General features: G+C 60.9%; 1 protein-coding gene across 4 annotated transcripts in view; it reads left to right on the top strand.

Annotated features, from left to right (window-relative positions):
- Nucleotides 1-19,518, top strand: part of ANK1 (ankyrin 1) — a 38,792-nt gene that overhangs the window by 8,341 nt on the left and 10,933 nt on the right. For 3 of the 4 annotated variants that reach the window (XM_086767716.1, XM_086767719.1, XM_086767720.1), the window contains exons 2-34: nt 600-701; nt 5,046-5,144; nt 6,208-6,306; nt 6,997-7,095; nt 7,200-7,385; nt 7,524-7,622; nt 8,198-8,296; nt 8,623-8,721; nt 9,164-9,361; nt 9,441-9,539; nt 9,910-10,008; nt 10,259-10,357; nt 10,548-10,745; nt 10,920-11,018; nt 11,098-11,196; nt 12,236-12,433; nt 12,659-12,757; nt 13,163-13,261; nt 13,586-13,684; nt 13,788-13,880; nt 14,154-14,226; nt 14,761-14,784; nt 15,702-15,804; nt 16,080-16,227; nt 16,443-16,540; nt 16,629-16,853; nt 17,265-17,419; nt 17,589-17,800; nt 17,927-18,131; nt 18,307-18,403; nt 18,769-18,997; nt 19,180-19,305; nt 19,393-19,512. In XM_086767716.1, the coding sequence (XP_086623842.1) occupies nt 600-701; nt 5,046-5,144; nt 6,208-6,306; nt 6,997-7,095; nt 7,200-7,385; nt 7,524-7,622; nt 8,198-8,296; nt 8,623-8,721; nt 9,164-9,361; nt 9,441-9,539; nt 9,910-10,008; nt 10,259-10,357; nt 10,548-10,745; nt 10,920-11,018; nt 11,098-11,196; nt 12,236-12,433; nt 12,659-12,757; nt 13,163-13,261; nt 13,586-13,684; nt 13,788-13,880; nt 14,154-14,226; nt 14,761-14,784; nt 15,702-15,804; nt 16,080-16,227; nt 16,443-16,540; nt 16,629-16,853; nt 17,265-17,419; nt 17,589-17,800; nt 17,927-18,131; nt 18,307-18,403; nt 18,769-18,997; nt 19,180-19,305; nt 19,393-19,512 (4,176 nt within the window). The remainder of the gene's footprint in view (nt 1-599; nt 702-5,045; nt 5,145-6,207; nt 6,307-6,996; nt 7,096-7,199; nt 7,386-7,523; nt 7,623-8,197; nt 8,297-8,622; nt 8,722-9,163; nt 9,362-9,440; nt 9,540-9,909; nt 10,009-10,258; nt 10,358-10,547; nt 10,746-10,919; nt 11,019-11,097; nt 11,197-12,235; nt 12,434-12,658; nt 12,758-13,162; nt 13,262-13,585; nt 13,685-13,787; nt 13,881-14,153; nt 14,227-14,760; nt 14,785-15,701; nt 15,805-16,079; nt 16,228-16,442; nt 16,541-16,628; nt 16,854-17,264; nt 17,420-17,588; nt 17,801-17,926; nt 18,132-18,306; nt 18,404-18,768; nt 18,998-19,179; nt 19,306-19,392; nt 19,513-19,518) is intronic. The other variant, XM_086767718.1, reaches the window with a different exon arrangement.

Genomic DNA, 19,518 nt, shown 5'->3' with positions numbered 1-19,518 from the left:
CGCTAAATAGTGTTGCTCAAAGTATTGCTGTGCCTTGCCTGGGGTGGATGTGTTTTAGCGGTGCAGAGAGGCACTGCCTTGTTTTGTCAAAAAGAGACTTGCAACTTCCGTGGCTGTGTGGCGCTCGGCCAGGGTCATTGTCCCAGTACTCGAACCCACCGCCACGGCTGCCCGCTGGTTTCTGCAGGACAGCAGAGGTGGGCTCACCACAGCTGCAGTCTAGCCCTCGTCCATGGCTGCAGTCTCTCAGCCAGGATGCAGAGGCGTTCCTGGGCCGAGGGAGGCTGCCCTGGTTGCAGGAGTCCCCTTGGAGCTTTGTCCCAACCCTGCCCGCAGTGCTAGGACGAGCTGCAGACCTTGCATGGCTCTGCTGCCCTCTCAGCTGGGTGCTCTTCACTTTAAGGCAAGGTCCCAGCCCTGCTTCTTCCTGTCTGCCCTGGGCGCCTCAGCCTGTCCCAGCGATTCCCACTTTGTCGGCCCGGCCTCCGCCTGGTCTCTGTACTGTTGTTCTCCACAACCGAGTGAAGATTTGACCCTGTGCTGGTGATGGGGGAGAACACGGGGAATCCCAGTCTCATGCTTTTTCTTTTTTTCCCAAGGCCGATGCCGCAACCAGTTTCTTGAGAGCTGCAAGATCCGGGAATCTGGACAAAGCCTTGGATCACCTCAGGAATGGGGTAGATATTAACACCTGTAACCAGGTAGGTGAAACCCACAGGGCTTCTGGTACCGTCTCTCATTCACGTCAAAACGTGCCACGCAGTGGCTCCCCTGGGCCCGGTGACAGTCACTGCACCCCTTCCTGGTGTTGCTCCCAAATGATGGAGGCAGGGAGGTTCCAGGGCTGCTCTGGGCTGCCTGTCTGATTGGGAGCACCTGATCCCACAGTCCCGCCTGCCACAGAGCACAGCCTGAGTTGGCTGGTGATAAATTGCCTGGCTGAGGAAGTTTAAAACCTTTGTGGGAGAGGCTTCCTGTCCCGACCCCGCTCCCATCCTGCGCCAGGTGCGCCTGGCTCCTGAGGGTGAGACAAATCCGGTGCTGCGTTAGGTGGGGTGAAGGTGGCTTCTCTGTGCAGGGGTGGTTTCCTGGGGTGGTCTGCTCTGCAAAGGCATGGTGCAGCCTGCAGGCACACGTCCCCAGAGCTCAGCGGGCCCGGCTGGGGGGCAGGTGCGCACCATCCTGGCAGAGCATTGCCCAGGTCAGCTGGCGCGGTGGAGGGATCCCCGGGGTGCGGAGCTGTGTGTCCTGGCAGACCCCATCCTCCTCTCACCTGCACCACTCCCTGCCAGGCTCCAGGCAACCTGCAGTCCCCTGTCCCAGTCTGTGCCAGGCAGCTGGCCAGGAGCTTCTGACTGGAATTTGGTTCCCGGGAGAGGCCACGCAGGGCAGACTGCAGCGTGAGAGCGGTCCCTTGCTGGGCAGCTTCAACAGCTGGGCTGAGGGGAAAGAGGTCCTGTGCTGGGGAGGCAACGGTTTACCAGAAGGCAGATGTGGACTGGTTGTTGTTGGGGCAGGGAGGGCAGCAATAGCTGTAAAGATCTGGGGAGCCTGGCAGTGTGGGCTGGAGCACAGTGAGGGGTGTTAACAGGCAAGCAGAAAGGGAGACCTGAGGCTCCTTTGGGGTGACAAGCAACGGGGACAGCTGGAAGGGGCTCAGCTGCTTGCAGAGGGCAGAGCCGTGGAGAGTGCAGCACAGTGGCTGGGAAGTCACAGGAGTCCCTCTTGGGGCTGTTCCCCTTGCCTGCAGTGCTAAGGCTTTCGGAGTCCCAGAAGCTGCAGCTTAGCACAAGCAGGGGATGTCTGCAAAATGCCAGGCTTGGTGGCTTGGGGGGTTTTGGGCAGGTGGAGCCCCTCCTAGCCCAGAGCAGAGATGGCTCTACCCCAGGAAGGGAGAGCTGCAGGCTCAGAGGAATTGTTTGTGTGCAATCGACAGAACGTTTTGTGTCTCTGTAGCTGCCAAATGCGAGTGGCTCAGCCTGAATTGGGGTAGAGAGAGACTCGGGGGGCTTGGGCTGAGCGGGGAGGACAGACAGCCTGTGCTGCCAGCTGCTTTCCAGAGCTGTGGTGATGCTGGGGAGCTGAGGCAGCAGGTAGCACAAGTGCACATTCCCAAACCAGGCGTAGTTCAAACCTGCTGATGTGTGCACTGCAGCGGCCAGAGCAGTCGCTGCAGACAAATTCCCCCGTTTCCTTTTCTTTTCCGGCTGCTGGTACTGTGCAGAGGCACTGGGCTTCTGCAGGCCCCCGGGGCACACTGCAGCTTGCGTTCTTCTCTCTGGGATGCTAGACAAGGTCTGGGGAAAGCTCCTCACCCAGAGAGACAGTCAGTCATCAGCTGTCTCCGCTGCCTGGCTGCGAGTCCTGTTTCCAGCCAGATTTCTGGTGCTGGTGACAGGATTTAGCACCTTGATGGGGAGCATGTGGCTGCGACAGCATGAGGCACTTCTTTCAGTATCGCCTTTGTACTGGTTCCTGCCATCTCCCTGAGGTTAGATGGCACTTTGGGGTTTCCTTCTGAGGAATATCAGACCTGTGGGAAAGGTCCAACCTCACATGTCCTGTATAGAATAAAGAGGGATATATGTGGTCAGACCTATCCCACAGGCCCTGTATTCTTGCTCAAGTGCAGAGACCTTGACATGCCATCTGATCTTCATCCCGCCGACTTCATCCCCCTCATTGCTGCCGTCTGCATCAGTGCATCATCCACCTCTCGTTCCACATTCCCTCATGCTCCCGTCTCATCCATGAGGAGCTGGAGTGCACCTTGCTGCCAGGATCTGCATGGAACAGCAGTGTGCTGGTGTTCGGGTACCAGGAGATCAGTTCTGTTGGGGTGGCTGGTCACAGTCTTGGGGATGGGCAGCGCAGGGCAGGGATGTGCTTTGGTCCAGGCTAAGGGTAAAGTCCTGCCTTTTGTAGGGCTGCATTTGTCGCATTGAAAGCCAGTGACTGGGATTTCTGGGAAGCATTTGTGGCACTTGGTGAGGGGAATACAGCACCTTTCAAGTTAAGCACAACCTGTGGCGGTTTTGGGTCAGATGAATTGTCAAGGCAAAGCAAATGTGCAAAACAGCCTGTGTTGTTCCTGGAGCAGAAATATCGATGGGCCGCTGGGAAACGATCTTCTGCAAACATTGTGCTTATTACTGTAAGGCCAGAGAATAATGATTCTTCACAGGTTTCCAGCGTTCAAAAGGTTATTTATGAATCCCTTACGTAAAAGAGCATATGTGCTGAGGAGAGCAACCCAGCATCTGTGATCTTGCACTTCAAGCGTTTGTTTAATGAGAAAAAGCCTATGTGTTGCGGCCACATACCCGGCTTGTGAGCTCACAAAGGTGAGGGTGCCAGTGACCGTCTGCATGGGGTTATGTAGGTGCGTCTCGGTCAAAGAAGCAGGGCTTGACCAAGGCAATGTGCTCAGGGTAGCCAGGCCTGGCTGGGGAGCTCTGTTCTGTGGGTGCTGCAGCGTTCCCACCTCATTTTCCCTTGGAAACAGGCCTTTTCTGTTTGAGGCTCTTGGGGACTTTGGAGCTGGTGTGCTGAGGAAGCTGGTGGATTTTTAGGTTTTTGATCTTTGTGCCGTAATCAGAGTTGAGCAAAAGAATCTGTGACTCTTCAACTGTGATCCTGGATAGCTGGTGCTTTGAGTGAGAGAGGGTGGAAAATGTTTTTCCAGTATGCTAACACCCTTGAAGCTGTTCTAAGTTTAACTGGAGTGTTGAGGGCTGGAACTGGAGCCTCTGCAGGCATTTCCTGCTCCTCTACCTATATTCAGGTGGGGATGAAGCAATTCTGAGCAGTGACCTTCCAGTACTCTGCAGGAGCTGGAGCAGATGGTTGGGAGGGGGAGTAGTTGGGCAGGACTGTGTGCTCCCGGGGAGCTGGCGTCTCTGCCACGCGGCAGCATCGCACGGGACTGAGTAAACACAGCACGTCTGCCTGTGGAGGGATAGGGACGTTCGCCTTATGGGGAAAAAGTGACACCTGAAATTGCCTGCGAGTGTTTGACCTCTTTGCCAGCAAATATCCCAGCCCTGTTGTTCACATCTGGGAAGTGGAAGAGGGTGTCAGAAATAGTGGTGACTGACCTGACTCCTCCTGACAGCCCGGGGATGCTGAAGGGCACTGCCCGCCCGTGGCTCCTAGTGCTCATGTTCGTGGGCAGGACACAGGCGAGCTGCGCTGGGGTACGTGCAGAGATGTTCTGGAGAAGTCACTTCAGTTGTCTGGGAGCTTCCTGGACCTGGTAGAGCTGAGCGGTAGTGCAGCCAGCACTTCCTCTGCACCCTGTGCTGCAGCTGAGCTCTGGGGCAGCAGAGCCAGCCCTCTGCTGAGCACGGGCGCGGGATGGGGCTGTTGGAGCGTGGCCTGCAAAGCCGGGAAGAAGCCAGCTGCTGCTGGACTAGAGGCTCCAGAACTGCTGTGGATTAAATTGGGCTGCTGCTTGATGAAATATCATTGTCCCAGGCAGAGCTTCTCACTGCAATGTTAAAGTTTAAGGTTTGTATGCGCACTTACGCGGCCGCTCTGGCGCATCCTCACTCGGCCAGACAGCAAGCTCAGCTCTGGGCTTTGGGTTTGAAAAGCCTGACAGAGGGCAGGGAGGGCACCCCGAGGAAAGTCACTTGAGCAAAGATGGGAGTTGGCGTCAGGGATGCCTGGTGAACAGGGAAGAGTGAAGCAGTGCCTGTGGCACCAGACACACGCGGAGCTGTGGTGCCATCCGTCTGTAGGAAACCGTCCGTGGGGGCTGCACGTTTTGCTCGTGGAGGAGCCTCCAGCGTTAGTCAGCAGCTCAGCATTCAGCTGCGTGCAGCTGGCCTGGCGGCATGCAGCTAACCACGGCCGTCATGCTGCACGTCAGCGCAGGGCCTGAGGGCGAGGCAACAGCTCCTGCTCCCGCCAGCCTGGACTTCTTCAGCGTGGGCCAAGCGCCCGTGGTCATGTCTGCAGGGGAGCTTGGAGGAGGGGGTTCCCCAGAGAGCCCCTGCCCCAGCGGGTGACTAATGCCCCTCTCCCACCTTTCCTCCCTTCAGAACGGGCTGAACGCCTTGCACCTGGCCTCCAAGGAGGGCCATGTGAAAATGGTGGTGGAGCTGCTGCACAAGGAGATCGTTTTGGAGACGACGACCAAGGTGAGAACAAGGGAGCCTGGCTGCATTAGTCACAGCTCCGCACCCTGCCATTGCTGCCAGATGCAGCAGCGGCTGAGCACTGAATCACGGCTTGCTTTCAGCCCCTGGAGAGGCTGTGCTGGTGGCAGCGCTGCTGGGCTGGCAGCTGGGGATCAGCCTCTGATTTTGGCACAGTCAAAGCCGTGCTGGGCACCTCTAGGTGTGCGGGAGTTTCTCTCCACCCGTGCCCCTCCCCTGTGGGGGCCATGGGGGCCACTGTGGGCTCAAGAGGGGAGTTAAGGAAGCCACAACACATGCTGGTGCTGTCTTCGCTCACACCTCTCAGCACTGGCTCAGCCCCCGCTGCCCAAGGGCAGCCCGCACGCTGCAGCGCTGGGATGGCCTTGGTGCCATTGTGCAAGCCTGGAGAGCTGTGGTGCTCCGTGAATAACAGATCATTCTCTCCTTGCATCACCACGGCGGGGTGTGGTTCTTGCTCGGTGACAGTGAGACATGGGCGCAAGCAAGCAGGGCTGACAAATGAGCAGGGTCTGAAGGGCCTGAGCGCAGGAGAGGGCCTACAGGCCTGCCTCCTCCCCAGTGCTCTGGCGGGGCTGGGTCGTGGAGCAGAGCTGGCATTGTGCCACACCACCCAAAGGCACGAGTCGGGAGAGCCTGTGTCTGCGTTTTCCAGGCTGCTCATCATCCCTCAGCTCTGCTGGGATGCCTTGGCTGCCAGGGCGCACGCTGCAGCTTTGCCTGGAGGCTGCCAGCTCAGCTCCCCCATCCTCCCTCCCTCCCCACCTCTCGGTGCTGGAGATGCACAGAGCCTGACGATGCATACAGCTTTGCTGCCAGTAGCTTCATGGGGAAGATGAAATCACTCTCTTCCCTGGCCAGCAAATGGGAAGGGTAGCTGCCTAGTCTACAGCAGGGACGGGGCGTGGAGCAGGGGCTGCGCAGCTGCACAGGCCTCCCCTTGCCAGCCGCTCTCTTTGCACGCGTGTTAGCACGTGTCAGGCCCATCTTCCCCGGTGTCCTGAGCTGCTCCAGCCCCTGAGTGCTGCCCTGTACTGTCTTTCAGAAGGGAAACACAGCCCTGCACATTGCTGCCCTGGCTGGACAACAGGACGTGGTCCGGGAACTGGTGAACTATGGGGCGAACGTCAATGTACAGTCACAGGTAGAGTGGGCTGGGCTGGGGTGGGAAAAGCACCCAGCATGGTGGTGTCCTCATGGTGGGAACTGCACGTGGGCACCTCAGCAGCCCTTTACAGTTTCTCTCTAGCCCTGTTTAGGGGCAAGGACTGCTCGCTAGACTCCTGAAAGAATACAAGTGTGCAAGTGGTAGGGAGGGAGTCTTGAGGGGCATGGGGAGACCGGCATGGTCTCTCTAACGAGGGAGTCCATGGCAGCACACACGAGCTCGCTGAACTCGTCGTAGGAGGTCTCATGGCCGATGCCCCCCTCGCACAGCCATGAGGTCTTTGGCAACTGCTGCACCTCTGCACACTGTGCCTCCTTCGTTCTCTCTTGGGCCTGGTGAGGCTGAAGCTTTTCAGCTTTTGCGTGATGGGAGAAACATGCCTGAAGCAGGGGAGAGTGGTGACAGTGAGTGGAAGGCAGTGTCTCCTGGTTTGACTTGTTGCAAAGCATCCTCTGTTTTTTTTTCTGGATGTGGGGAGCCTTGGGCTCCAGCTCTCAATGACTGATCCACCATCACCAGTTTTTTCCTTTTTCCCCACCCACTCTGTATATTCTTTTGCCCTGGTTCATTGAGCTGAGGGTGTAGGTGTTGGTGGGGTGTAGGTCTACAAGGAGCTTGAGAAACTCGAGGAAGAGTTTGTTGATGTGCATGGCCCTGTGTTTGCAGAAAGGCTTCACGCCCCTCTACATGGCAGCACAGGAAAACCACCTGGAAGTTGTCAAGTTCTTGCTGGAGAATGGGGCCAACCAGAATGTTGCCACAGAGGTGAGACCCCTGGGGAGGACCCTAGGGCCATGATAGTTGGGGCTGCTGTTGGATGTGCCAGGTGCTGCCTTGGCTCTCCCCTTTCACCTGCCTCTCCTTGGCAGGATGGCTTCACGCCGCTAGCTGTGGCTCTGCAGCAAGGGCATGAGAACGTGGTCGCTCACCTTATCAACTATGGGACAAAGGGTAAGGTCCGCCTGCCTGCCCTGCACATTGCAGCCCGTAACGATGACACTCGCACAGCTGCTGTGCTGCTGCAGAATGACCCCAATGCTGACGTCCTCTCCAAGGTGGGTGGCTTTCCCATCCTGTCTCTGGGAGCTTTCCCACATCCCCAGTGAGAACAGCAGTGTGGTGTGCTGTATTTATCCATCCTTTCAGCAGGGAGCGTGTGTCTGGCTGGGCTCATCCCTCCTTCTTTTCCCTAGACTGGATTTACCCCCTTGCACATTGCAGCCCACTACGAGAATCTCAGTGTGGCCCAATTACTGCTGAACCGTGGAGCCAGCGTCAACTTCACACCCCAGGTGAGTGCAGAGTGGGTGGGCTGCTGGGACTGGTACTGCTCCAGCACCAGGGAACATGCTGCGCCTCCTCTCCGTGCAGATGCAGCAGCAGCTGCTGGGGTAGGCTGGTGAGGTGGGACCATGCAGAAGGCAGCACACTGTGCATGTCTGGGGACTTGTCATTAATAACCAGTGTGGGCCTTTTCTACTGTGTCTTGCCTCCGTCGGGTGCAGCCATGTATCCCTGGAAGCTCTTGGACCTTGTGTCCAGGCCGGTGCTGTCACTGCAGGGCAGAGGTTCTAGTCCCTGCAGTTGGCGTGCCTCTTCCAGTCCCATGGGTGCAGCCAAATCTGTGAGCTGGCGCTTTCCTGCGAGCTCTGTGCAGCTTCTGTCCACAGCCTCTAGCTGCAGGCAGGGGCAGGGGCTCACCCTTTCTCCCAGCCCTGTGAAACAAGCTTCTTCCCCTGCACTGTCCCTGGGCAGGGATTTAGCTCTCGCCTGCCCTCTGTCCTTTGTTGGCCTCATGCCTCCTTGCAGTCCCTTGAGGGAAAGAGAAGGGATCGCTTCCTCTAACAGCCTGCTGTTCCTTCGTCAGAATGGGATCACTCCCCTGCACATAGCCTCCCGCCGGGGCAACATCATCATGGTACGGCTGCTGCTGGACCGCGGGGCCCAGATCGAGACAAGGACCAAGGTGAGACCATTTCTGCATCACCAGGAGGTACACAGATCATCTCCCTTCCCGAGCTCTTTGCATCCAGGGAGCACTGCCCAGCGCGTACCCTGTGAGCGTCTTGCTGAGTGTGTGAGGGAGGGTCCCTGGTGCGCTGAGGGGGTGGACTAGGGTTTTCACTGGTGGTGTAGAGGTGAGAGGATGGCTGCAGTGAGTGTACCCTGGAGACTGAGGGCAGGCTTGGTTTTGCCTTATTTTGCAGTCCAAAGTCTCCATTACTGTTCTGCCTGAGGGAGCCCTGCCCTTCCTTGCCCGTGCTGAGCCCTTGAACCCTTCTTTGTCCCCAGGATGAGCTGACCCCTCTCCACTGTGCAGCTCGCAATGGACATGTGCGAATTGCAGAGATCCTTCTGGACCACGGCGCTCCCATTCAAGCAAAAACCAAGGTACTTGTGGGGCTGTGCTTGGTGCCAGGTCCCAGGGCAGCACAGGGCGTAACACACTGTGCGCAGTTGCTGGATGCCACCCGTAGCTGGGCTGGGGCAGAGTTTTTGGCCTGCCAAGGGGCAAGGAGCTTCCTGACCTCCTCCTTGGCACTAGCTGGAGCCTTTGCCTGAGGGCTGCGTGCTTCCAAGGGACCAGCCCCAAGTGGGGGATGGCCTAGGCACAGCCTGCCCCATGGCAGCACCTCTTCAGGCCCCGCCCTCTGCTCAGCATTGCTCCCCTGTGAGTCTCGGTGGGGGATTTCGGGGCTCCTCTCTGGTGGCACCCTGGGGAACATGCCGTCTCTTCTGCCCCAGAGCTGTGGCCAGGGGAGCGAGGCAGGGGCTGGGAGGGGTGTCTTGTCCCCTCCTGGCCCAGCCCTGAGGCCCCGCTCCGCGGTCGCAGAATGGCTTGTCGCCGATCCACATGGCAGCGCAGGGCGACCACCTGGACTGCGTGCGCCTGCTCCTGCAGTACAGCGCCGAGATCGACGACATCACCCTGGACCACCTAACGCCACTGCACGTGGCCGCACACTGCGGGCACCACCGGGTGGCCAAGCTGCTGGTGGAGAAGGGGGCCAAGCCCAACTCCCGAGCCCTGGTGAGTGGGTAGGGGCAGGCAGGGCTGGGGCAGGGGAAGGGAAGAGCGTTCTGGCAAACGTCCATTTGTCCATCTACAGAATGGCTTCACACCCCTCCATATCGCATGCAAGAAGAACCACATCCGGGTGATGGAGCTGCTGCTGAAGACAGGTGCCTCCATCGACGCTGTCACGGAGGTAGGTGGGCTGCAGCCCAGCCCCAGCTCCTGCTGCTGCCCGTGCAGAGCAGGCAGCGCTGTGAGGGAGGTGGCCCCGTTGGCTCTGCAGGCACCTTCTTCATTGCGGCTTAGAGCTCTTGGCAGCTCAGGACCTGTTGAGCCTCCAGCATCTCCCCACAGCCTGCTCCCTGCAGCGCAGGGGGACTGCAGGGGAGGCAGCAGCCCTCCGGTTCCCCTCCGCTCACCTGCTGGGGTGCTGGGGCCAGACTGGGGACCCAGCGTTTCCCTGTGTGCTGGAGTGTGCCCCAGGGAAGGGGAGGAGGGGGAGGAAGAGATGCTGGCATGGCCCTCTACCCCTGTCTTGGCTCCTGACCCCTTTCTCTCGACAGTCCGGCCTGACCCCGCTGCATGTGGCCGCCTTCATGGGGCACCTGCCCATCGTCAAGACCCTGCTGCAGCGTGGGGCCTCTCCTAACGTGTCCAATGTGGTGAGTCCCACCCTGACCAGGGCTCTGGGAACGCAGCGTGGTGGGCTCCTGCAGGAGGTGGGGATTGCCCAAGTCCTGCTCTCTCTGCTCTCCCAAGCAATCCCTGATGCCCTCCGCTTTGTGCTGGCAGGAAGAAGGGGCAGGGGCCAGAAAAGGCTGTGGGCACTGCTCTGCTGTGTTCAGAGCACAGGATATGCAGGAAAGCTTATCCCCTCCTCTGACCTCACCCCTTATCCTGTCCTTGGTGCAGAAAGTGGAGACACCCCTACACATGGCAGCCAGAGCTGGGCACACGGATGTGGCAAATTACCTGCTGCAGAACAAAGCTAAAGCCAATGCCAAGGCCAAGGTAGGTACAGAAAACCTGTGGGATGGTCCAGCTCTGGGAAGAGCTGGTACTGGTGTCTTCACTCTTGCCTGCCCAGAGCCCAGCCTGCCAGGGGCTGTGCAACAGCAGGAGCGGGGCCGGGGCCTCTTTGGTGTGGCAAGGAAGGGACTGGTCCTGGTCTGCCAAAACAGCTTCTCTGCCTCCCTTACAGGACGACCAGACTCCTCTGCACTGTGCTGCACGCATCGGCCACACTGGCATGGTCAGACTCTTGCTGGAGAACAACGCCGACCCCAACCTGGCCACAACAGCAGGGCACACGCCTCTGCACATCACCGCCAGAGAGGGACACATGGACACGGCCCTGGCCCTGCTGGAGAAGGGGGCCTCGCAGACCTGCATGACCAAGGTGGGCTGCTGCGGCCACTGTGACCTGGCTGGGCCGAGGCTGGGCGGGCTGGCGGCTCAGCGTCCCTGTCACAGGAGGGGCAGCCTCCTCCTGTGCCACAGCATCCCTTCCTGTGCGTGCGCTGGTGCTCTCCTCATCCCTGCGCACCCTGTGACAGGCTGCATTTCTCCTCAGAAAGGATTCACCCCTCTCCACGTTGCCGCCAAGTACGGGAAAGTGGACGTGGCAGAGCTGCTGCTGGCACGTGATGCTCGCCCCAACACATCAGGGAAGGTGAGCGTTGCTCCTGTGGCGGTGGGAAGTGTGGTGTGGTATGGTGTCTCACCTGTCTGTGCCCTCTGCCCCTCCCCAGAATGGCCTGACCCCGCTGCACGTGGCTGTGCACCACAACAACCTGGAGATCGTCAAGCTGCTGCTTCCCAAGGGCAGCTCCCCGCACAGCTCGGCCTGGGTAAGGCTGGCCGGGTGTCCCTGGGGATTTGGGGGGAGGGGGTGCATGCCAGCCTGGGGCCTTGCCCCTCAGCCCTGACACTCCATGCTTGCTGCTGGCGTCTGCCTGGCCCTTGCACCGTCACACGGGGCAGCAGGGGTGGCAGGCAGTCGCCCTGTTCCAGCAAACGGGCTGTTGGGGGATGGTCCCCGCTGCCAGCGCGATGGCTGTTGCTTGGGGATGTGTTTCCATGACAAGCCAAGCCGAGCAGCGCAGCGGTCTGGCAGTTTGGGAAACCACACACACAAATGTTTGCATGCAGCTGGGAAGCAGTGAGTCAGAAAGCCCACAAGCTCATGAGTGTCACCCCGCTCTCCTGAGTGTGGGGAACCTCTCCCCGAGGAGCAGCCCAGCAGCCTTGGCTTCCGCGCTGTGTGCAGAAGCTGTGTCCTCGGAACAGATGAGTGGCTGCTGCTGCGGCCCTCCCCATCTGGCTCTCCCCGCTCCCCCTGTGCAGGCACCGGGAGCAGCCGGTACCAGCGCCAAGCCCGCGTTGGTCTGCGTCACCGGCAGCCTGCGCATCTCCCTGGGCAGAGGCTGTCTGCCAGCTGCTTTGCTCCTGCAGCACAGCAGCAAAGGCAGAGCTCCAGGTTCCGCAGTGTCTGCCTGAATACTGATCCTGCACATGGCGAGGTGCTCCACACCTCAGCCAGACCCATGCCAGGAGCTGTCTGTCTGCCCTGGCCTCTCACAGCTCCGGGTGGCTGAATGCTGCCGTAGAAATTCCTGTGAGGAGAACTCCAGGCCAGCCAGTACCAGCCAGACCTGAAGCAAGTGGTCTTTGAGACCCTTGTGCTGACTTGGCTGGGAGAGTGGGATTTGGGCTCAGCATCAGGGCTGGTTGCTGTCAGGGAGACGGTTCGGGTGTCAGCCTGTGTCCCTGAGCTCTGGAGGCGGCTGGGAAGGGCAGACCTGGCCTGGGGACGCGAGGTGGCACCGTCTGTCACTGCTGGTCTGTTCAGCAAGGGCTAAGCACTGCAATGAGCCTCTCTCCCTGCAGAACGGGTACACTCCCCTGCACATCGCTGCCAAGCAAAACCAGATGGAGGTGGCCAGCAGCTTGCTGCAGTACGGGGCCTCTGCAAACGCGGAGTCTGTGCAGGGCGTCACCCCCCTCCACCTGGCTGCCCAGGAGGGGCATGCGGACATGGTGGCATTGCTTTTCTCCAGACAAGCTAACGGCAACCTGGGCAACAAGGTAAGTTGTCCCGGCGTGTCCTGTCTGGCTGGAGGCGAGCACCGCAGCAGGAAGTAGGAGGCAGGGTGCTGTCCCCGTCCAGGCCCCAGTGCTCCCCTGCATTTGGGCAGCAGTGTGCTGGCCAGTGTCGGTCAGCTTGCCCAGCTGGAGACCTGACTTAGAGTCTCTGCTGGCAGAGCTGCGGTGATGGCATTGCCAGTGTGCTGAGACCTCCTCTGTTTGCAGAGTGGCCTGACTCCTCTCCATCTCGTGGCCCAAGAGGGGCATATGCTGGTTGCTGATGTTCTGGTGAAACACGGAGTCACGGTGGACGCAATGACCAGGGTAAAGTAGTGCATCAGCTATGGTTGTGGTGAAGAAGATGTGGGGAAGAACTGCCTCTAGGCCTGCTCCAGGAGGAGCATGGCTTTGCTGCTTCTTTGCACAAGAGTCTCCCCTCTCACAGGCATCCTTACCATCTTGTCTGTGTCTTGGGGACTCTTCCTCCTCTTCCCCCCACCTCCCTGAAGGGATGATTCTTGCCTGCTCCTGCAGCTCGCCCTGTGCTCCTGGGCACAACGTGGTGTGGTCTGCAGTGTGCCCTCTGCCCTGATCCTGGGCACTCAGGCAGCACCTGCACACATGCCCCATCCTTCATCCTTGGGGGCTTGCCCATGGGATGAGCAGAGCCAAGCCAGAAGGGCAGAAAGCACCACTGAGGGCAGGCTGAGACCTGATCTTGTCTTTCAGATGGGCTATACTCCGCTGCATGTGGCCAGCCACTATGGGAACATCAAGCTGGTGAAGTTTTTGCTGCAGCACCAGGCTGATGTCAATGCCAAGACTAAGGTACAGAGATGTCCTGTGCTCCAGGGTCCCTTCTGCCCTGGGCAGCAGCACACAGGTTGATAGGGAAGGCTTAGCCTCCCTCCCCACTTCCACTTCTCCCCCCGACATTGCTCCAAGCCCTCCTGTCTCCATGGCTGGAATCTGCTGTAGTCCAGCTACAGCCCCGGGCAAGTGCTGGGTACTGCAGAGCCCTTTGCTCACCCTGGAAAGGAGGGAGAAGACACTCCTGTGCTCCAGACATGAAGCACAGTGTGAGGGTTAGGGGCATTTCTGGGGCAGCAGACTCCCAGAACTGATGGCAGCACCCTCTGTCCTCCCCTGCAGCTGGGCTACACCCCTCTGCACCAAGCAGCGCAGCAGGGCCACACGGACGTTGTGACGCTGCTGCTGAAGCACGGTGCCTCTCCCAATGAGATCAGCACAGTGAGTACAGTGCTCACCACATCTCCTTGCCCCACGGCAAGCTCGAGCGCCCGTCCGGGCTTCTCTGTGGCTGCTGCTGACCCAGTCCTTCCTCCTTGCACAGAACGGCACCACTCCCCTGGCCATCGCAAAGCGGCTTGGCTACATTTCTGTCACGGATGTGCTCAAGATTGTCACAGAGGAAACTGACATGCCGGTGAGCCCCTGGGGACTGGGACCAGGGCCCTGTGGAGGAGGGCTGGGACTGGGAGCAGCCAGGCAAAGGTCCACTGAGCACAGCCAGGTGACAAGGCCCAGGCAGCAGCCGTGGCCTCTCTCAGGGCAGGGGCTGCCGGGTGCAGCTGAACCCTGCTGACGGTGCGGCAGGGCTGGCACTGACAGCTGGGTGCTTAGCGCTGCTTGAGGAGGGGGCTGCGGGTGGCTGCACAACAAAGGGCTGGCCTCCTCTGACTCTGCTCTGCTCCCGCAGTCAGTTGGTGACAAGCACCGCATGAGCTTCCCGGAGACCGTAGACGAGATTCTGGACGTGTCAGAGGATGAAGGTGAGGGGCCAGAGCAGGGTCGCACCATCCCAGAGATCTGCCGGCTGGGCCAGCGTGGCAGGCAGCGGCCCCGGGGATGGGCACTGGCGTCCTGCCATCCGGGGTGGGGGAGCTGTGGCCCCACAGTGATCTTGCAGAGAGGACCAGGGGAGCCCACCAGACCTCTGGGGTGGCACCTCCCAGCTCGGGTGCTTCCCTGCGCTATGCAGGAAGGATGTGCCTAGACCTCTCCATATGGGGGCTCCTCCCGGCTCGGGTGCTTCCCTGCGCTATGCAGGAAGGATGTGCCTAGACCTCTCCATATGGGGGCTCCTCCCGGCTCGGGTGCTTCCCTGCGCTATGCAGGAAGGATGTGCCTAGACCTCTCCGTACGGGGTCCCGTGCTCCGGGAAAGTGTGCAGACAGCCCTTGGGCGTGCCGAGCCCCCACTGCACCCTACTCCACAGGGCAGTACCAGCTCCCAGCCCAGCTGCAGCTGGTCTGCTCCTGCTCCCTCCCATCGAGACCTCACCTTTGCCTCTTCTTACTTTGCAGGCACTGCTCATGTCACAGTAATGGGTATGAAACGTGTGCCGCTGCCCCAGCTCAATGGCCCATTTCACCCCATGGCCACTAACCATCCGCACGCCACATCTATCTGCTGAGCCTTGCTGCTGGGCTGGTGCTGCCCAGCGCGGGCCCTGCCATCGCGCCCTGCCCATCTGTGTCTGTGCTGCTTGCTGTGGTGTGACTGCATGAACGGGGCCGTCTGCCCCGCTGGGGAGAGCCCTGGCTCACTGGCGGCCCCGGGTCCTGGCCCCGGTGGACGGAAGAGCCTGGTTTTGTGACAAACTCTGGTGCCCTCCCACAACCGCCCCGTGCCATCCTGGCCAGGGCAGGGATGAACCTGAGTGTGCAGGGGTCTCTGTGCTGCTGCAGTCCCCTCTTCCCATTGCTGTGGCTCTCTCCCTGTTTTGGGAGGTGCTGGATTCCTTCCCAGAGGGCACTGGTGAGAGCCGAGCCCTGGTGACCTCCTTAGCAGGCGTTAATTGGGCCAGCAGGCAGCCCTGGCTGGGCTTGTGTCTCCAAGAGGGGTGCGTGGATGCACTCGGCCGTGGTAGGGTGTCCTTCCCATGTCCCCAGCCCTGTCTGCACTCCTGTCCCTGGCATCCAAGGGCAGGCTGTCTCCGGCAGGCTCTGCTAGTGCTTGGTGCTGCGGGAAAGGGGTCAGCTAGCTGCCAAGGCTCCTGACAGCTGCTACAGCTGTCCCGCTGACCCATGGCATGGGCCTTGCCCCTGCCCGCAGACCTGCTCTAGCAGAGGGCAAAGCCGCCTCATGGGTGGCTGGGACGCCGAGGGCCAGTGTGTGTGGCCAGCAGTGGGAGCAGAGATGGGCCCTGGCTCCAGCCTTGAGGAGGGGAGGGGGCAAGGGCTTGGGCGTCTGCGCTCCCTGGTCCTGCTGCCTCTCTGCGTGCTGAGCCAGCTCTCGGTTTCAGAGGAGGAGCTGATCGCACCAAAGCCCAGGACAGCTGAACCCAGGGGCCAGGAGGGCAAGAGGGAGACGCTGGAGTTTGTGACCACGACGACACTGGAGCAAACGTAAGAGAGAAGCACTGCGTGGTGCAGGGGCAGCGGGTAGAGGGCACGGGGCCAGCCTGGTGCTGGGCTGGGATGCCAGAGGGCAGGGAATGCGTCACTGAGCCCCCACCAGCCAGCACAGCAGGCAAAGCTGGTTGGTGTCATTCCTGCTCCAAGTCCTGGGTCTGCTGCTGAGTTTGCCTTCGTCCAGCGGCCCTGGGACTCCCTGGGGGTGACCAGGGGCTGAGGGGCCCAGGCCTGCCACGTGAGTGGTTGTCACTGCCCTCTCCTGCCAGGGTGGAGTCTCCAGCTGTCCTGCAGGTCCCCTGCATCCCACCTGAGACTGTGGTGACCAGAGCGGAGGAGACTGAGCAGGTAGGACCTGTGGAGACAGAAGCTGAGCAAGTCAGCCTGCTGCATGCGCCCTCAGTGTCCCCACAGGAGGTGAGCGTGAGACACAGGCTGCCGCGGCCCCCCCGCATTCCCTGCCAGAGGCAGCCCCACCATCACCACAGAGCCAGAACACGGGGTGGGTGGTGGGGATGGACCGGTAGTATGGGACTGCCTGTGGAGGGCTGTGAGGCTGCAGAGCAGTGGGCAGGCTCAGCATCCCCAAGTAGGACCCTGTGCCCATGGGGGCTCTTCCTTGCCTTACACAGCCCTCCAAGGAGTTTGATGAGGACTCCCTGATCCCCAGCAGCCCTGCCACCGAGACCTCGGATAACATCAGCCCGGTGGCCAGCCCCGTGCACACAGGGTGAGTGCCCAGCCCCTGCAGCAGGTGCTCGCTCTGAGCGTGAGCCGACTGCGAGGTGCCCACCTGCCCGTGCCTCTGCCTGCCCCAGGTTCCTGGTGAGCTTCATGGTGGATGCCCGCGGCGGCTCCATGCGGGGCAGCCGGCACCACGGACTGCGCGTGGTCATCCCGCCCCGCGCCTGTGCTGCACCGACCCGCATCACCTGCCGCCTGGTGAAGCCCCAAAAGCTGCCTGCGCCCCCACCGTTGGCTGAGGAGGAGGGTCTGGCCAGCCGGATCATTGCCCTGGGGCCCGCCGGCGCCCAGTTCCTCAGGTGAGCACAGCTGGGAACAGAGCGGATGGGGCTGCCCACACCAGGGCCACCCCTCAGGACTGGGGATGAGTCTGGGCTCCTCTGGAGTCTTTGCCAGCTGGGGCAAGACCTGTGCCCATTTCTGCTTCTGGGGATCTGGTGCAGGAGGGATCCTGACTCCAGCCAGGTGCAGCATGTTTCTGGGGTGGGTTCTTCCAGGGTAACAGAGCAGTGGCTGTGCGGTGGTAGGAAAAGCCCTGACCAGCGCAGTCCCACCAGGCGCAGAGCCCCTTTTCCCAGAGAGAGGGGTGTGAGCAGCCCTGCCTTCCTCCTCTGAAGTCTGTACAGCGTGGGCGGGCGCTCTGCCCAGGACCACCCTGCTGCCCGTGTGTCCCAGCGTGGTTGCGAGCGCCCTTCCTCTGCTCTCTGCAGCCCCGTCATTGTGGAGATCCCGCACTTTGCCTCGCACGGGCGTGGAGACCGTGAGCTGGTGGTGTTGCGCAGCGAGAACGGCTCTGTCTGGAAGGAGCACCGCAACCGCTATGAGGAGAGCTACCCAGACCAGCTGCTCAATGGCATGGATGAGGGTGAGCTTGCGGGGCAGGCGGGGGCTCGGCGCCGTGCAGCCCCCCACAGACAGGGCTGCGGCTGGCCTGGGTGGTGGGAGTGCGATGTGGTCGGCGCTGCTGGGAGGGGTGGTGGGTGGCAGCTGCAGGCTTGGTGTGTGAGCACTTGATAGCTGTGCTGCCCTTGCAGAGCTGGAGAGCCTGGAGGAGCTGGAGAAGAAGAGGGTCTGCCGTATCATCACCACCGACTTCCCTCTCTACTTCGTGGTTATGTCCCGGATTTGCCAGGACTGCGACCTGATCGGCCCTGAGGGAGAGTGTTTGAAAAGCACACTGGTGCCCATGGTACAGGCCACCTTCCCAGACACTGCTGTCACCAAGAGAGTGAGGCTGGCCCTGCAGGTGAGCCCCCGAGAGCCTGGCCCGTGACCCGGCGGGGCTCCTGCGAGCGGGGGTGGGCAGCAGACCCAGGCTGTGCCCCAGCCCGGGGGAAACCGGCCCTGATGCCCGTGCTTGTGCTGCCCGCAGGCGCAGCCCGTGCCCGATGAGCTGGTGACTAAGCTTCTGGGGAACCAGGCAACCTTCAGCCCCATCGTCACGGTGGAGCCACGCCGGAGGAAGTTCCACCGCCCCATCGGCCTCCGCATCCCGCTGCCACCGTCCTGGAAGGACAATCCTCGAGACAGCGGCGAGGGCGACACCACCAGCCTGCGCCTGCTCTGCAGTGTGATTGGTGAGGCTGCCAACCCCTGCCTTGCAGGCGAGCGTGCTTTCTGGTGGGAATCGGCTGGGTCATCTCGGGGGTTGCAGCTCCTGGGAGCAAGGGCGGTGGAGAGAACAAATGCCTGAGGGACACAGACCGCAGGCTTATGGAAAGGCAGTGTGCTTACCCTTGCTTTCTGCTGCAGGAGGGACGGCCCAGGCCCAGTGGGAAGACATAACAGGCACCACGAAGCTGGTCTATGAAAACGAGTGTGCTAACTTCACCACCAATGTGTCTGCCAGGTGAGTCCTGGGTGAGGATGTGTTCATCTGGGGTCACCCGCTACTCCTCGGGCCCTCTTGGGGTGCAGCATGTGCCAGGAGGAGCCTCCTGCCCCTGTGCTCGCTGTGGTGCTGCCCCATTCCCACGTGCAGGGTGGTTGCCTCCAGCCTTGAGACCCCCACACTGTCTCAGCATGCTCGCAACAACTGGGTGTGCAGAGGGAAGGGGCTGTTCTTTGTGCTTGGGTGGGTCCCCATGACGGATGGGGGTCTGCTGCTGTAGCTAGAGCACTTGGGGCACCCTCTGTGGTGCAATTTGCTGTCTGGTGGTGAGGAGGGGCAGCTCTCCTGGTGCCCAGCAGTGCCCCGACCCAGCCCTCCCTCAGGTTCTGGCTGGCCGACTGCCCGCGCACAGCCGAGGCCGTGCACTTTGCCACGATGCTGTACAAGGAGCTGACAGCCGTGCCCTACATGGCCAAATTCGTGGTGTTCGCCAAGATGAATGATGCACGGGAAGGCCGGCTGCGCTGCTACTGCATGACTGATGACAAGGTTGACAAGACTTTAGAGCAGCACGAAAACTTCACCGAGGTGGCCCGCAGCAGGGACATTGAGGTTTGTCCCCAGCAGCGTGTGAGGGGGGCAGCGGGGAGAGGGCTGCCCAAGCAAGGGGAGACTGATGGCAGTGGAGGGGCTTGGCCCTGGCCATGGGAGGAGAGCTGGGATTACCTGCCCTGTGCAGGGGCAGGAGAAGCAGCTCTGCACAGGGTCTGAGCTGTTTTCTGCTCCCTTGCCAGGTGGTAGAGGGGATGCCTTTGCATGTCGAGCTCTCAGGGAACCTGGTGCCTGTCAAGAAAGCCACTCAGCCCCGCACCTTCCTCTTCCAGTCCTTCCGGGAGAATCGTCTTGCCATCCCCATCAAGGTACTGGCAGGGTGCAGGGCTGGGCTGCATTTGGAGTGCCTGCGCCTGCCCTACGCCAGGCCACCTAACCGGGCTCTTGACGCTCAGGTTCGGGACAGCAGCCGGGAGGCCAGCGGCTCCCTGTCTTTCTTGCGCAAAGCCATGAAATATGAGGACCTCCAGCATGTGCTCTGCCACCTGAACATCAGCATACCACCCTGCAGCAAGGTCAGT

The sequence above is a fragment of the Chlamydotis macqueenii genome, chromosome 27 (genome assembly GCF_036417535.1).
Source record: "Chlamydotis macqueenii isolate bChlMac1 chromosome 27, bChlMac1.mat, whole genome shotgun sequence".
In the NCBI taxonomy this organism is placed as follows: Eukaryota; Metazoa; Chordata; class Aves; order Otidiformes; family Otididae; genus Chlamydotis; species Chlamydotis macqueenii.
The sequence above is the reverse complement of the archived record's forward strand: the minus strand, read 5'-3'. Positions and strand labels throughout refer to the sequence as shown.